Source organism: Amblyraja radiata, chromosome 22, assembly GCF_010909765.2.
Source record: "Amblyraja radiata isolate CabotCenter1 chromosome 22, sAmbRad1.1.pri, whole genome shotgun sequence".
In the NCBI taxonomy this organism is placed as follows: Eukaryota; Metazoa; Chordata; class Chondrichthyes; order Rajiformes; family Rajidae; genus Amblyraja; species Amblyraja radiata.
The window spans coordinates 34065233-34082214 of NC_045977.1; the positions used below are offsets into that span (position 1 = coordinate 34065233).

Consider the following 16982-nt stretch of genomic DNA (forward strand, 5'->3'; position numbering starts at 1 on the left):
CTCATGCCAAAATGAACAGCCATTGCTTAGCTAAAAATTGCAAGCCCATGACAAATAGTAGCCATGAATTTGTATTATTTATTCATTCAAGGCCCAGGGATGTCACTTGCATGAATACCTCACAATGCCCAGCCTGTAATTGCCCTTGACAGAGTGAAGCGAGTCACCTTCTTGAATCAATGCTATCCTTGCAGTGTTGTTGGGGATGTATTCTTCAATTATTTATTACAAATGTTAAAAGGAAGATAATTAAATGCTCTTGTTAGAGCAAGTCTTTCCAAGCCGTCTGTGTGACACAAATGTTACTTGACATTTATCAATCCTGCCTGAATTGTTATCAAGGTCTTGCAGTACGCCGGCTCAGACTTTTGTTATCCAAGGAATGCAAAAGGAATTCAGTACTGTACCATCAACAAACATCTCCATTTCTGACATTGTGAAGGAAAAGTATTTATCAGACTACAAGAATCACCGAGGCAGAGTGACAATGGCAGAACCCATGTTAAGAATTGGTGAAGCTATTGCTGAGCGAGTGAGTGACTGGCAGAGTCATCAAATCAGAATAGTGCAGTGGTGCAGCTGCCAGAGCTTCTGCCTCACCATGCCGGAGATCCGGGATCCATCCTGACCTTGGGGGGCCGTTTGCATGGAGTTTGGATGTACTCCCCATGAACGCATGGGTTTCTTCCCGATTTCTCCCGCATCCCAACGACGTGTGGGGTTGTAGGTTAATTAGCCTCTGTAAATTGCCCCAAATTTGGAGGGCATGGATGAAAAAGTGGGATAACAGTACCAGTGTGAACAGGTGATGGATGGTTGGCATGGATTTTGTGGGCTGTAGAGCCCGTTTCCATGCTGTATCCCTAAAACTTTCCATCACTTTGATGGGAGTAGGTGGTTTGGGTCACTCTTTGTAATGGATGAAGAAGATCCCATTCTGTTCCCTTGATACTTCATCTAAATGTTGGATATTAGCTGAAGGGAGGGTGGTAAGTGGTAGATAAGAGATTTATTTGCAGCTCTTTGTTTTTTTTAACCTAATGCCTTGAAACTGCAGGGTGTTCAGTCAATATGAGCAACTTCCAAGGCAACATTGCCAATATGTTTCTGTACTGTTGCCAAGGAAGAATATTTTCTGCCACGGCCATGATCACGATGAAGAATCTTCAATTAAAAATAATACATCACGCTGCTTTTTTTTTTATTTTTTATTGAGTTTGAGGAACAGTTCTGCCAATCGAGACTCAGGTCATCAGATATTCACAGGAACAGTTTTACATCGTGGACTGGGCTGGGGTTGTGCTGTCAGTTCCCAACCAATGCTGAGATAGTCTTCATATTTGCTTGGTCATTTATGAAATTAGTTAAGTATCTAACAGACCAAATATAGAAACAAAGAACTGCAGATGCCGATCTGTCCACAAGATCACGTTCCAGAACTGTGGTTGCTGTTTTAAGTACTTCTTGGCAAACTGTAACCTGCCCATCCTATTTTTGCAGCTAACCAGTGGTTTGCATCTTGCTGTGTACCCTCTGTATTTCTGTTCATGAAGTCTTCTGCGGACAGTGGTCATTGGCAAATCCACACCCGACTCCTGAAGAGTGTTTCTGATCTGTCTGACAGGTGTTTGGGGATTATTTATAATAGAGGGAATTCTTCTGTCATCAGCTGTGGAGGTCTTCCTTGGCTTGCCAGTCCCTTTGCGATTATAAACTCACCAGTGCTCCCTTTCTTCTTACTGATGTTTCAAACGGTTGATTTTGGTAAGCCTAAGATGTCACTAACAGTTTTATTCCTGTTTCTCAGTCTCATAATGGCTTCTTTGACTTTCATTGGTCCTCATGTTGATAAGCAGCAATAAAAGTTTTGAAAGGTGATGGAAAGACTGGAGAAAAGACTAGCTGCTGAGAGCTCCCTTATACCTACATTAAGGAGACAATTAAAACACACCTGAGCAATTACAAACACCCATGAAGCCACGTGTCCAAAACATTAAATGGCCCTGAAATGGGGGGGGGGGGGGGGGGGGGGGGAAACTATGTATAAACACAGCTTTAGTTTTTACATGGTGAAACCAAAATGTATAAAAATGACCTTTATTAAATCTGACAATGTGCTCTTTAACCACATATGATTTTTACTATTACAAATCTCAAATTGTGGAGTACAGAGGCAAATAAATAAATGATGGATCTTTGTCCCAAACATCATGGAGGGCACTGTACCTGTCTAACTGTTTCTTAAATGTTGGGATAGTCCCTGCCTCAACTACCTCCTCTAGGGCGGTCACGGTGGAGCAGCGGTAGAGTTGCTGCCTTACAGCAAAATGCAGCGCCGGAGACCCGGGTCCAATCCTGACTACGGGCGCAGTCTGTACGGAGTTTGTACGTTCTCCCCGTGACCCACGTGGGTTTACTCCGTGATCTTCGGTTTCCTCCCACATTCCAAAGACGTACAGGTTTGTAGGTTAATTGGCTTGATAAATGTAAAAATTGTCCAACTTCCAGTATAGTCCCTGGTACCTTGTACCTTCCGAAGAGTCTACAAGGTTCCATCCATCCATTTGTGTGAAAAATCTACCCCTCGGAGTCCTATTAAATCTTTTCCCCTTCACTTAATCCTATGTCCTCTGGTCCTCGATTCACCTAATCTGGGCAAGAGACTGTGAGTCTGCCCGATCTATTCCTCTCATGATTTTATACACTTGCCCTGCAATGTAATGACTATACTCCTATTCGTAATAATCATGTACTCTCCCATAACCATTTTTTAAAAGGAGTGAACTATTGAAGGTTTTTAATGACTGTTAATCTTTACACCACGTGACATTTCAATGCAGCTCTTGTTGATTGAGTGGATGAGTCACGGGCTATTTTATACAAGTTCTCATCCTGCTTTCGGGGTTTATTGTATCCAGTATTGTGCGAGTGAAACCTTTCCTTATTCAGTACCTGCACACATCCTGCACTGAGTAAGCATTAAGCAGCCTGGAGGTTATTAAAACAGAACAAAAATCACCACCACCTCTGACACCATTTTTCCAGAGTTAGTCTATTTAAAGAAATGGCCCAAGATAACATTTTTAAAAAATCAGAATGGTGTCATATAGTGCGTAACACAGCTCACAAATCAATCACTACCAGTAACAAAGAACAATTCATAGTCTTTTTTTTTTTTTTTAATTGGCTAGTGTTTATGGAGAAATCTCAGAGGATTAATGTAAGAGGCTAAAGTTTCAAGTATTGCAATTTTGTAAACCAGATGTTTCATGGAATTTTTGAAGAAAAAATATTTACATTTTACATGTCCTCAGTTTTTTTGTTTTTTTTTTAAATAGCCAAATAATCACAATTTTTTTTTTTTTAAATGCTGTGGTTTGGGGAAAAAGAGAAAATGGTAGGTCAAACATCCAAGTGGAAAAACAATCACTTTAGATGTGAGAAGGCAAAAAAAAAAAATGCAGATAATGGAAATCGAAGGGAAAAATATTACACTGGTGAGGCCGCCTTTTGGAGGGAAACAGAGTTAAATGTTTCAGGTTGACGATTTTCTTTAAAAGCATATTTTTTTGTTCCAGTGAAGTGGAGAGAGCAAAGGAGGTGCTTGTGACATGGTGGAAACCATAAGAGTGCGAATGCCACAGATGGTGTTGGTGCTGGCTGACAGACGCTTGATGAAGGCTTGTTATTTGCAGCTGATGTGTTTGGAGGTGGTGTAAAGGAAGAGAGAGAGAGAGCGAGAATTGAGAGAGAGAGAGAACAATGTGGGATTTGTGAGATGCAGAACAAGAGTTGGTAGACACCCTAAATAAAATAAATTGCAGAAAATATTAATCAAATCAGGCGGCATCTATGGAGAGAGAAAAACTGTGTTAATAACAGTGAGCAGACCAATTCTGACAAATTGAAAAGGTTGGAAATCTGTGGGATTGTTATATGCTTAGGCAGAAGAGATGGCATTTTTCGTGTTTACATCAGGCTTCCCTGGAATAGGGCAAGAGGCCAAAACCAGACAGGAATAAGAATTAATTGACAAGGCAACTGGTGACCCTGAACTTCCAGTTAACGGCCTCTTGAATTCTCTGTCTTACTCTCATTCTGTCCTCCCTCTCTTTGGCCTCTTACACTATTCCAGCAAAGCTCAACACATGGTTGTGTGGACTTGGGAAATGAAATGTTATTATCCATGCTTTGAATATAATTGATTTGCAAATTCTCACAACTTTGATAAGTGACCTTTAAATCTAAATGAAAGAAAATACATTAGACCCTCTGGAGGCACAGATTTAGAATAGTTTAATTTCCCCCCCAAGGAAGATTATTAAATAGATCAGAATTAAAAATATGAGTTTAGTATGGATGGAAGGGGAAAAATCCATACTTAAGGTCTTTCTACATCGTCAAATTTATTATTTGGCACAGGCCGTTTCAAAATTCATACAATAACATTATTCTAAAAAGGAATTTCATGATTTTTGAAACAAAGTTCAGCTTGCGCAAGTACTTGTTCCATTAAGTTTTCTGAAACACCTTCATATTTGATACAGACGAGATAAACTAAAGGGAAAAAAATGCAAGGGAAATAGGATTCTTAATTTAGCAAACCCCCTGCTACACAAAGAGAAGCCTGTTAGCTCTGAACTAAGATTTTGACACCTTTACAGCTAAAGCATGCATAGTAATTTGATTTGATGAGTGAAAGCATCCTACGTAGGGCTGGAAATAAATCTACTCGCGACAGGTGAAAATTATTTCAAATTCGTCTTTAATTAGTTCCAGATTACGTGCACCATTTTGCTAACGAGTTTGAAACCTTCACTATATGGGAAAACATTTATGAAATGACAGTGTATGCTTGTAAATGAATATATAAGAGCAATATTAGGATATCGAAGCTGAATATTTAATACTAATTCTTACATGTACAACCACTCAGGATGTGCGAATAGCCAGCATAACATAAATTCATAACCATCACAAGTTCGGACTTGCTCATTGTGTTTGTGATACGTGCAACAGAGTGCATTATTAAACTTTTATGGGGCCCATTAAACTAATCGAGAGCCTGTCTGCAACGATTCTCTGTTCAACATTACAGATGCATTTATCTGCAAATTCTTCAAAATTGCCCATTACCGTGCAGAAGGGGGAAAAAAAAAATCTACATTCATTCTACATCTCCCCACATTCTTGAAACTTAGTTGCAACTTTAAAGCTTTTTAATGTACGACATTTTCAAAATCATTCTGATGTAATTTGATTTGAAAATGCTGATTTTATCAAAAGCAGCTGTTTTGATGCAGTTGTAATTCTGTTCTGTAAAACGCCTTACGAAATGGAATTGTGCAGCTTCATGTAGGAAACTAATGTGATCCCCACTCATAGAATGTGCTATGTTAATGCATCAGTGATAGATAATTTAGCTCTTCACGGTGGCGCAGCAATAGAGTTCTTGCCATACTGCGCCAGAGACCCACGTTCAATCCTGACTACTGGTGCTTGTCTGTACGGAGTTTGTACGTTCTCCCCGTGACCTGTGTGGGTTTCCTCCAGGATCTCCTGTTTCCTCCCACACTCAAAAGATGCACAGGTCTGCAAGTTAATTGGCTTGGTATAATTGTAAATTGTCCCTAGTGCGTGTAGGATTGTGTAAATGTGCGGGAATGTGCAGACACGGTGGGTCAAAGGGCTTGTTTCCGCACTGTATCGCTAAACTAAACTAAAGGACAAACTGTTCAAATGAAACAATCTAATTTTACTTCATGAATTTACTTTTCACAATTCCATTTCGTTCATTTTGTTCTGACGCCTATCAGCATGAAGCCACTGACATTGCTTTTTATCACAGTTACAAAATTCATTTACAAATTTCTGCATATATGAAATAAGCACTAGTTTTAAATCTAATTAGTTGTAATTCAATTTATATATATTTAATACAAATTAATTTTCTTTCAATATTCTCATCATGTAGTAACAGTCATATTGAATGTCTCAATTTTAACATACAGTACTGCAACAAGTGGGAAAGGTAAATGTACATTCAGGACTAAGTAATAAATTATATTTGATAATTATGGGTGTCAGAAGTTATGGGGAGAAGGCAGGAGAATGGGGTTAGGAGGGAGCGATAGATCAGCCAAGTTTGAATTGCAGAGAAGCCGATGGGCCGAATGGCCTAATTCTACTCCTATCACTTATGATATTGAAAATTGCTATGAATAATGGGAGATACAGCATGATGAAAACCTTTCGCCGACAGATAATGTTTATACAAACACCTAAGCATTATCAGGAGTCCAAGTTCAATTTCACAGAATTAATATTCCTACCTGGAAAATCCAGCCATTGTGAGCTGAATTTAGGATAATGACAATAATTCAAGATGTGTACAGCATTGTTACTTACTTTTTCCATTGCAGCCAAAAGAATATGGGCATGACCAGAGTATTCTGAAATTAAAAAAACAAATTAGGTTTATTAACTTTAGTATGTATCACAACATGAAAGTTCCAACAAGATATTTCATTTCCAAGAAATGTAAATCAACATTTCAGAAATAATTAAATTTGAATTTGTGACAATCTAATCACAATTGTCAAACCAAAACAAAAATCATCCAACTCGTGAAATGTCTACAGAACAGAAAATATCTGACTCTGTTAATACAAGCTGCAGTTTAATTGACAATGCATGGATTCATTCATCAAACATAAGCCTCCCACGACTGTTATTGCATTCAAAATCTTTTGTTTGCTGCCAACTTCTTTTCTTGCCTTATTTCTAGAAGGCACCAACTGCTTGGTGTTATTTTTTGATACAATAAAGACTTGGACATGGTTTAGACAATAGACAATAGGTGCAGGAGTAGGCCATTTGGCCCTTCGAGCCAGCACCGCCATTCAATGTGATCATGGCTGACCATCCCCAATCAGTACCCCATTCCTGCCTTCTCCCCATATCCCGACTCCGCTATTTTTAAGAGCCCTATCTAGCTCTCTCTTGAAAGCATCCAGAGAACCTGCCTCCACTGCCCTCTGAGGCAGAGAATTCCACGCTCACAACTCTCTGTGAGAAAAAGTGTTTCCTCGTCTCCTTTCTAAATGGCTTACTCCTTATTCTTAAACTGTGGCCCGTGGTTCTGGATTCCCCCAACATCGGGAACATGTTTCCTGCCTCTAGTGTGTCCAAGCCCTTAACAATCTTATATGTTTCAACAATTTTATATGTTTGCAGTGTAAATTTTCAAATCTGTAGCTTACAGAAAACTTGGGAGATGTGGACGAAAGCGAGCTGGATAGTAGCAGACTGCAAGAGAGTATAGGTAAGATGGCAGACTTGGCATACAAATGACCGCCAAAATGTATACAAAAGCGTGCTAAATTATACAATTTCACAGAAACAAAATCAGAACTAAAATACAGTGTCCTAAAACAAGTGCAGGAACAGAGGGACCTTGGTATATGTGCATAAATCTTTGAAGACGATGGCACACATTGAGAGTACAAGTGTAAATCAGACGAGAATATGAGCTTCATCGAGCGTAATGGAATCAAGCTAGAATGCAGTAAACTGAACCTTAATAAAACATTGATTAGGCCTCGAAGATAGACACAAAATGCTGGAACAACTCAGCAGGTCAGGCAGCATCTCTGGGGAAAAGGAATAGCACATCCTTTTCTCCAGTGATGCTGCTTGACGCGCTGTGTTACTCCAGCATTTTGTGTCTATCTTCAGTGAAAACCAGCATCTGCAGTTCCTTCGTACACATTGATTAGGCATCAACTGGAGTAGTACATCCAATTATGGTTACCTAATTTTAATAAGGATGAACATCCCAGGGAGACGAAAGGAAGATCAACCAGAATAGTTCTGGGGATGAGAGATTTAAGTTGAAAGGTTAGATTTAGATGTTGAAGAAGGAAAAAAATTGGCGATTCGATAGAAGTGCACAATATCAGAGGTAATCCATTCCCACCAGCAGAGGGTTCAAAGACCAGAAGACATAGATTTTACTTCGGAGTCACGTGAGTGACTACGTGAAGAAGGGCCGTCCGTCTGCGTGCGCGTCATTACGTCTGAACGCAACGCGCATGACGGACTGGAGAGGCACTGTGTCCTCCCAGCCGTCAGGATCGGCAGGTAAGGAAAGTTGAACTACTTACCTGCGTTCTCTCGGACTTGAAGCTTTTTGTAGTTTCAGAGCCCAGATGTCGAGGAGACGGTCCGTGGGGAAGTCGGCTGCCGAAGACCGCAGCATTCCCAGTAGCGGGCGACGGTCTTGTTCCCGACATTACCGCCGGCAAAACCGGCAGGAAAGACTTGGTGCAGGAGGAGGAGCTCCGTGGTGGTCCTGCGGGACGTAAAAACCACCCGCAAGTCTGACACCCGTTGACTCAGATGAGTCCGGGGAAGAGGGATACCCTCCCTCAACGGAGAGCGTCTGAGGACGACTCTCCCACATGGAGCAACTTATGGAGAAGTTGCTCCAACAATGATCTGCTCCGAAGGAGGGAGCAGTATCAGCACGGGCCTCTACAGCAGGCCGTGCCAGCAGCCTCACACATGGGGAAAACAAAACGGGCCAGGAGTACCTAGGCAAACCCAATTGGAGGGTAGGCCAGGAGGATCCCGGATGGAGAGGATAACCTCCTTCATGGGTAATGTGTTTAAACGTTCAAAACCCACATGGAGCACCTGATGGAGAGGTGCTCCACAATGATATACTCCAAAGGAGGGAGTTATCAGCCCGGGAATTATGGAGAACCCGCAGGCAGCGGCACCTGTTTCAGGGCTGCACAAATGTCTCCTGCTCTGAGGAGAGGAGCATCCACGGTCAGTTTCAGTCTGACCCAAAGCAAGAATCTCATTTAGGTCCGCTGGAGGGGCCATGTCAGCGCAGGTATCCTCAGGGGCCTGCGGCAGCACCTGTTTTCAGGGCTGCCTACAAATCTCACTCTCAGTGGAGGGAAGTGTGAGTGATCAGTAGGTAACTGATCTCGAATTTAAAGTATGAACATACTGAAGCACATGCATATGGCCTCAAGAGCCAGCAGTTGGCAGAATATTCGCACAAATGCCGGCAAGGGAACAGCGCTATCATGGTGACATTGGAGAAACTAGCCGCCGAATCCTCTCTTCAGGTAAGACCAGAAGAAGGAAGCAAAAGCTGTCGGACCAATCAAGGTACAACGACAAGCAAACTTCATCAGTAGGCGACAAACACACCCCACACCTCCATAGGGGATAAGCAGTTCACTGAAGCCGGTGGTAGCTTGAAAGCTGGGCACGGAAATATGATCAGAGTCGTCTTTCAAGGCAGACTCAGAATTATGGCCAGAATTGTCTTACAAGGCAAGCTCAGTATGATAAGGTTTTCAGACCAAGACTAAAGCAGTGGTCAGGAGAAACATGGAATCCACACTCCCTACCAGTCCTACTCCCAATCAAGGAGAGAAAAGGAACCCGCATCAGGGGCCTTTGGGCTTACCACAAGACCACCGGTAGCCATGGAGGTAGGTGGGTCTGGGTTTACCGAAACAAGGGATTGTGGACCAGTTACATGTTGGTAATTTTACTCTTGTGTTTTTGTTCAAAATGACAATAACATGAATTTCAGATCTGGTTTTAAAAAACAGATAACAACATGTGATTATTTTACTGCACAACATACATAGGTTCCAAGCAGACTTGGAACTTGGACCGGAGTTGTCTTCGAGGCAGGCCCAGTATTATGGGCAGGATTGCCTTCCAGGACAGGTGACAGATGGAGGATGTCACTTCATCCAGGTTTAACTCATTTGTGCAGTATAGACTTTCAGAACAGTAAAATTTTGTTATGTTCTAACAACTGTTTTATAGGAGCTTCCTATAAAATGGTCACATGGCATGCATCAACTTCAAAGATGCATACTATTCGGTGTCTATTCACTAAGAACAGGAGATATTTGAAGTTTAACTGGATGGCATGGCTCTGCCAAATGGGTTGACAGCAGCTCCTAGACTATTGACTAAACTACGGAAACCAATTCTGGGACTACAAAGGTCTCAAAACCACATAGTAATGGCATATTTGGAGGACATTTTCAATTTGGAGTCACCAAGAATTGGCAGAAGCATCAGTCAAAGCAAATCAAAACCCTGTTTGAAAGAATTGGTTACCTCATCCATCCAGTTAAATCAAAATTGACGCCTACAAGGGTAATTGATTACCTAGGATTTACTATTAAAAACAGTAAATATGTTGGTGACTTTGCCTAGGGGCAAACAACAAGATTAAGTAAGCCTGCTATGACCTGATAGTCAAATACTAGCCATCTATCAGGCAAACAGCGAGTGTAATTGGCAAATAGTACCTGCATTTCCAGCAGTACGTCACGGGCCTTTGCATTACCAGAATTTACAGCGAGCAAAGGAACGAACACTCAGATTACATGCAGGCCAAATTGGCAAAACTATGGATTACCAGCAGAGGCCATTGTTGATAAACTATGGTGGATAACGAACGAGAGACAGCTCAAGGGAAATTTTGCTCGAAAGCCATCAGGGGCTTCAGACCAATGCTAGCGGCTAAGGATGGGGAGCCACAAACACAGTCTAGAGCTGTGGGGGCAGATGGAATGAGCAGGAGTCTGTAATTCCCCAACACAGGGAATCAATTACCCAGAATTGTTGGGGGCACAATATGGACTCAAGGTTTTCTGTAGCGATATGCAACCTGTGCTTGTTCAAATTCAGATTGATAACACCACTGCGGTGGCATATATCAATCACAAGGGTGGTGTAAAATCTGTATCTTGCGACAGATTGTCGAACCTCATTTGGCACTGGTGTATCGAGAGGAATATTTGGGTTACAGCGGTCTGTCTACGAGGTAGATATAACACGGTGACAGATGCTGGATCACGAATGTTTAATAACAACACAGAATGGATGTTGAATCAGACAGTATTTAACGAAATAACTACACGATTTGGCATACCAGATATTGATCTGTTTGCATATAGACCAAACCATCAGTTACCCAGATATGTGTCCTGCGAGCTGGATCCAGGAGCTAAGGCAGTGGATGCTTTCTCCCTCAATTGGGGAGGAATGTTTATGTATGCTTTCCGCCAATTTGTCTCACAAACCGATGCTTGACCAAAATCAAGCAAGACTAAGCCACAGGCATATTGGTAGTGCCAGATTGGCCTACTCAAGCCTGGTTCCCAAAAAAATTGGGAATTATAGTCCAGCCAGTTATGGCTGTACCCAAGAGCAGGGACCTCCTAGTGAACCCAGTTACAGGGAGCAATCATCCGCTACATGAACGTATTAACTTGTTGGTCTGCAGATTCTGAGGAGGCCATGTCAAGGCATAGGACTGTCCGAACAAATACAACACAGTTCGGATAACGGATGTCTTGGAGTTCCTATCAACTCTGTACCATAACTATAAACAAAGTTATAGTGCAATCTATAGTGCCAGAGGCGCACTCTCCTCCTATCTGATGCTGGAAGCAGGGCACGGGTCGATAGGAACCCACCCCTTTACAACAAAATTCATGAAGGGAATTTACAACTTAATACCTCCAAGGCCAAGCTACACGGACACATGGGATGTGAGCGTGGTACTAACCCTACTTTGACAGTGGGGACCGCCTATAACTAACCCTGAAGGTGGTATGCTGACAAAGAGTCCAGACACTGCAAAAGTTACAGTTGGACTACATGACCACCAATATGAACAACATAACATTCCTAATCAGGAACCTGATAAAACAGAGCAGGCCAGGAATGCCAGGGATGGAGATCCAATTCTTGGCATATCCAGAGGACCAACGGTTGTGTGTGTGTGGTAACGTACTAACACCACTATCTGAGAGTTACGGAGAACGTCAGAGGCTCAGAACAATCGGTCCTCATCAGCCATAAAAAAACCACACCAGAAGGTATCAACTCAAATCATCTCCAGATGGTCAAAGGAGGTAATGGCGGTAGCAGGAGTGAACATTTATATCGTTAAATCTCACTCCACCAGGGCTGCATCTACGTCGGCAGCAAGAGCTATGGACGTGCCCCTTAACGACATCCTAGTGGCTGCAGGATGGACGAATGAAATAACGGTCCACCGGTTTTTATAACAAACCCATAACCGGACTGGGGGTGTTTGCACGTACCATTTTAAGTTCTGTCCCTTAGTTTCCCCCCAAGGTTGGGAGGGGTAACTTTTTTTTAAACTTTTCTTTCATTTAAAGCATCAGTTTCTTTACTTAACTACGTAATGTCTGAATGCTTTAATGATTACACGCATCCATGGTCAATCCATTCAGTGTGTGACGCTTGGATTCGTAACCGGCGTAAAATCACAGAGCTTTGAAATCTTCACGTAGTCACTCACGTGACTCCGAAGTAAAATAGTAAGATTAAACGAGAACTTACCAGTTTGAAGTTTGATCTTGATTTTATGAGGAGTTACGATGAGCGATTACGTGCCTACCGCTCCCACCCTCATATTATCAAGGTCATATGGAAGTTCAAGTTTTTCACAATCTTACTATTCTCAGGTCTTCTTTTTTATCTGTGATTTAAAACCACTGCTTTGAAGATTGACGCGCACGCAGACGGACGGCCCTTCTTCACGTAATCGCTCATCGTAACTCCTCATAAAATCAAGATCAAACTTCAAACTGGTAAGTTCTCGTTTAATCTTACTATTAAACATTAGGCAATGAATAGACATAGTGCAATGGGGCTGTGAAGAAAGAGTGGCAAGCATCCAGTAAGGACTTGATGAATCCGATGGGCTTCTTGTGCCAACAGAAATCCATGACCCATATCCTTCAGCTACTAACAAATGATCATCCCTCAGTCACAAAGATAACACAAGGTTGTTTGTTGAAAGGTTGCAAGATCTTCAGTTGCATTCGCTGGAGTCCGCACAATTAGTCAGGCCTGGGCCTATGTTGGTTGGCCCAGGCCCAAACAGCATTTAGACTTGCGATGATAAGAGGCAAGTATTATTTGTGCCTAACAAATAGCATACAATGACTACCCCACAGCATGAGAGACCCAAACTTCTGTATCCTTATATATACAAGCATGAGAATCAACTTTGGTCAAACATTTAACCCTGACGAGTCACATAAATGAAAAGGCTACACAAGAATAGATACAAAATGCTGGAGTAACTCAGCGGGACAGGCAGCATCTCTGGAGAGAAGGATTGGTTGACATTTCGGGTCGAGACCCTTCTTCAGACTTCGTCACCCATTTCTTCTCTCCAGAGATGCTGCCTGTCCCGCTGAGTTAATCCAGCATTTTGTCTTTATCTTCGATTTAAACTAGCATCCGCAGTTCTTTCCTACACACAGCTACACAAGAAGTTTGGTTTGGTTTGCAGCAGACCTTGCACCCTTATCCCTCTCTCTGAAGCCATTCTAACTTGGGGAAGTGCGATGAAATAACTCCCATATCGCTGCATGAGTATACCTCCAATGACGGTGTAGTTTGATACAAGAATCTAGGTCAAAGCGGCCAGCTTGAATGGCACTCTGCTGCCATTAGGCATTCATTGCCTCTCATACAAATGAACCTCAGCTGTAGAGTGCAGTCCATAAGATGAACGATATCATGTCATCCAAGTCTTTTTTTAATATGCCGATGAAACACGTAACCATCTGTCGCCAAAAAGGGTAAAGACCGAGCGTGAACAGAAACATCACTATCAGAAATTTCACTAGTCTTAACCTGGAGATATTACCCATCTTTCATTTTCGCTGTGACAAAATTCAGGGAACCATTTTTATGTAGCAGGACCATGACAGTATCTTTACCATATAGCTTTCAGCAATTAAATCAGCATCTCACGATCATGACAAATTAGCATCTCACAATAACCATCTCAAGGATGTCCATGCCCCATGAACCAAAATGGGAAGTAGTAGCATCACGTTCAAATATTTTAAAACTGCATTTATTGTTTGGTCACTTTGAATTTTTTTACAATTCCAGCAAAAGAATAGGCATTAAAATAATTTGCTATATTACCACAAACAAAAGCTAAGCATTCAACTGGAAAGATTTGGGAGGCTTGAATATTATACCAGAACCTTAGCTTCGGCGGCGGCACAGCGCAGGAGCATCATCACGGAGCGGGCAATGCCTTGCCCGGGTCGCTGTGCTGAGCTCCAGAATGCTGGGTCCGCCGATGGAACGGTAAGGAAGCGGCCGTTCCAGACACTCCAGGCCGCTGAGAGTGTTCTTCCGACGCCGGAGCACCATCACCCGGCGAGAAGGGCCTGAAACATCCGGCTGCCTTATCGGCGACTGCGGAGGCCTCAATAGGCCCGACTATGGGTGAGCAAGAGAATAAGGACTGGACTTTGTGCCTTCCCCCACAGTGGGAACCATTGTGGGGGGATGTGTTTATGTTTAATGTTAAATTCTTCTTTAATGTTGTGTTGTGTTTTTATTAGTGTGCTTCAATGGCAACTCGAATTTCATTACACCAATTGGTGTATGTGACAATAAATGAACCTTTGAACCTTTAATTCTACAGGTTTAAACTATACAGAATGTGTTTAATTCCCAGCATGGCCTGATATATTTCCTCTGCTCAGTGACTGGATTAAAATAATGAATGGGCTTTGCATTGATCACAGAGGATGCAAGTTAAACTGATCTCCCTTGCAGTTGCCAGCATTCCTCTACTTCACCTCTCCCGTTTACCTCAAGGTCGCCCACATGATAAAAAAAATAAATTGGTTGATACTGGAGTTTGTACTGAAATGGAAATGAATGATTCATGACCATTAAGAGGAGGAATTAACATGATTTAAATGCATAGATAGTTTTACGGTTCCCTAGCATCTCAAACGCTGCAGATAGCCGAGTCCCAGAGACAAGCAGGATGCTAACATTTCTAGTTTGTGTTGTAATGGCTGAGGACTATAAGATTGTATCATCATACCAAAATTGTATTTAGTGACCTGAATTAGTGTGGTGAGCATGAGAAGCAGCTTCCAAAGCCTGGTCTCTATGCAGGTATTTCTGCTGGAAAAAACATGTTCATTGTTGTCAGATGAAGGAAGACACAAAGTGCTGGAGTAACTCAGCTGGTCCAGAGGGTGTGAAGAAGGGTCCCGACCAAAAATAGACACAAAATGCTGGAGTAACTCAACGGGACAGGCAGCATCATTGGGGAGAAGGAATGGGCGACGTTCTGAAGGTCTCGACCCAAACATCACCCATTCCTTCTCACCAGTTACTCCAGAATGTTGTGTCTACCTTCAATTTAAACCAGCATCTGCAGTTCTTTCTTACACATCCCAACCTAAAATGTTGCCTATCTACAGTGCACTCCATAATTTTTGGGACAAAGATCCATCATTTATTTATTTGCCTCTGTACTCCACAATTTGAGAGTTTTAAGTTTTAAAAAAATCACATGTGGTTAAAATGCGCAAGAACTCAATTGAGCATGCCTTTCATATGCTGAAGAGAAAACTGAAGGGGGCTAGCCCCCAAAACAAGCATAAGCTAAAGATGGCTGCAATACAGGCCTGGCAGTGCAACACCAGAAAAGACACCCAGCAACTGGTGATGTCCATGAATTGCAGATTTTAAGCAGTCATTGCATGCATAGGATGTGCAACAAAATACTAAGCACGACTACTTTCATTTACATGACATTACTGTGTCCCAAACATGATGGTGCCCTGAAATGGTGGGACTATGTACAAATAATGCTGTAATTTCTACATGGTGAAACCAAAATGTATAAAAATACCTTTTAATAAAATCTGACAATGTGCAATTTAACCACATATGATTTTTTCAATTACAAATCTCAAATTGTGGAATAAATAAATGATGGAGGGCACTGTATGTTCCCCTGAGTTGCCCCCTAATCCGCTGAGCTACTCCATCACACTTCTGTCGTCTTCTGTTCCTCCATGGCACTGGATCTCCCCTACACATCTCCAGTATTACCCAAAGATTATAGAGGAGCAAGATAGACCACTCCTCGAAAAAAGCGTAGTATGACGTGTGTGATTGTCGACGCCATTTTATAGGGCATTTTATTGGGCTGCCCGCACACTGTCATGGCCAAAGATTATGGTCATGGCGTCCTCATCTAAATCTTCATCTCACTGCTCTGCTATCAATTGTTCTAATCGTAAATGTAGACGACCCGACCTGTCATTCTTTAGGTTCCCCAATAAAAAAGAAAGGTAAGAAAATATTATTATTATTATTTTCAGTCGATATTCTGTCGTGAAAATGTTATTTTCTGTTCTCCCATCAACGGCCATTGGGAAACTAGGTTTGTCGGTACATTAGAAAGTTATTAGACTTATTTTTAATAGATCTTTACTTACCATAATAATAAAGACAATTTTAACACTTCTGTACGTTTTTGGTTTTGTTCTTGTAAGGGATTGGTCTCCAAAATATGGCCCGCGGGACACATTAGGCCCACCACGAGATTTTTCAAGCTCAGATTCGAGTCTGAGAACGCGGCGGCTGTTACCTGTTATGTCCCTCGAATTGTCGAGACATCACAAGCAAAGATCACAAGCCCGCCGTGAAGAAGGGTGCAATCAAAGATTATAGAACTCTGCTCTATCATCACTAGAATGGTGGGCCGGGGGGTTCGGCGGCGGTCGCAATCAAAGATACTAGAGGAGCTCTGCTCTATAATCTTTGGTCGGAATGGGACGGCTGAGCGTTATAATGTGCTATCGTTCCACTCTCCCTCTCCCTCCTCTCCCCCCTCTCCCGATCTCTCTCTCTCCCCTCTCGATCTCTCTCCCTCTCTTTTCTCGATCTCTCTCTCTCCCTCTCTTCTCTCGATCTCCCTCCCTCCCCTCTCTCCCTCCCTTACCTCTTCGTGAGAGTTGGCAGCTCTGCTATGCCTTATGTCCAAAAGAGGATAGAAAAAAAAATACTTAATGGTCTTTGTAAGAAGATTTTAATAAGCTCTTCTACATTTAAGA

General features: G+C 42.1%; 1 protein-coding gene across 7 annotated transcripts in view; it reads right to left on the reverse strand.

Moving 5' to 3' along the window:
* Window positions 1-16982, reverse strand: part of LOC116985887 (E3 ubiquitin-protein ligase MGRN1-like) — a 96824-nt gene that overhangs the window by 32079 nt on the left and 47763 nt on the right. For all 7 annotated transcript variants that reach the window (XM_033040997.1, XM_033040994.1, XM_033041001.1 and 4 more), the window contains exon 7: window positions 6409-6452. In XM_033040997.1, the coding sequence (XP_032896888.1) occupies window positions 6409-6452 (44 nt within the window). The remainder of the gene's footprint in view (window positions 1-6408; window positions 6453-16982) is intronic.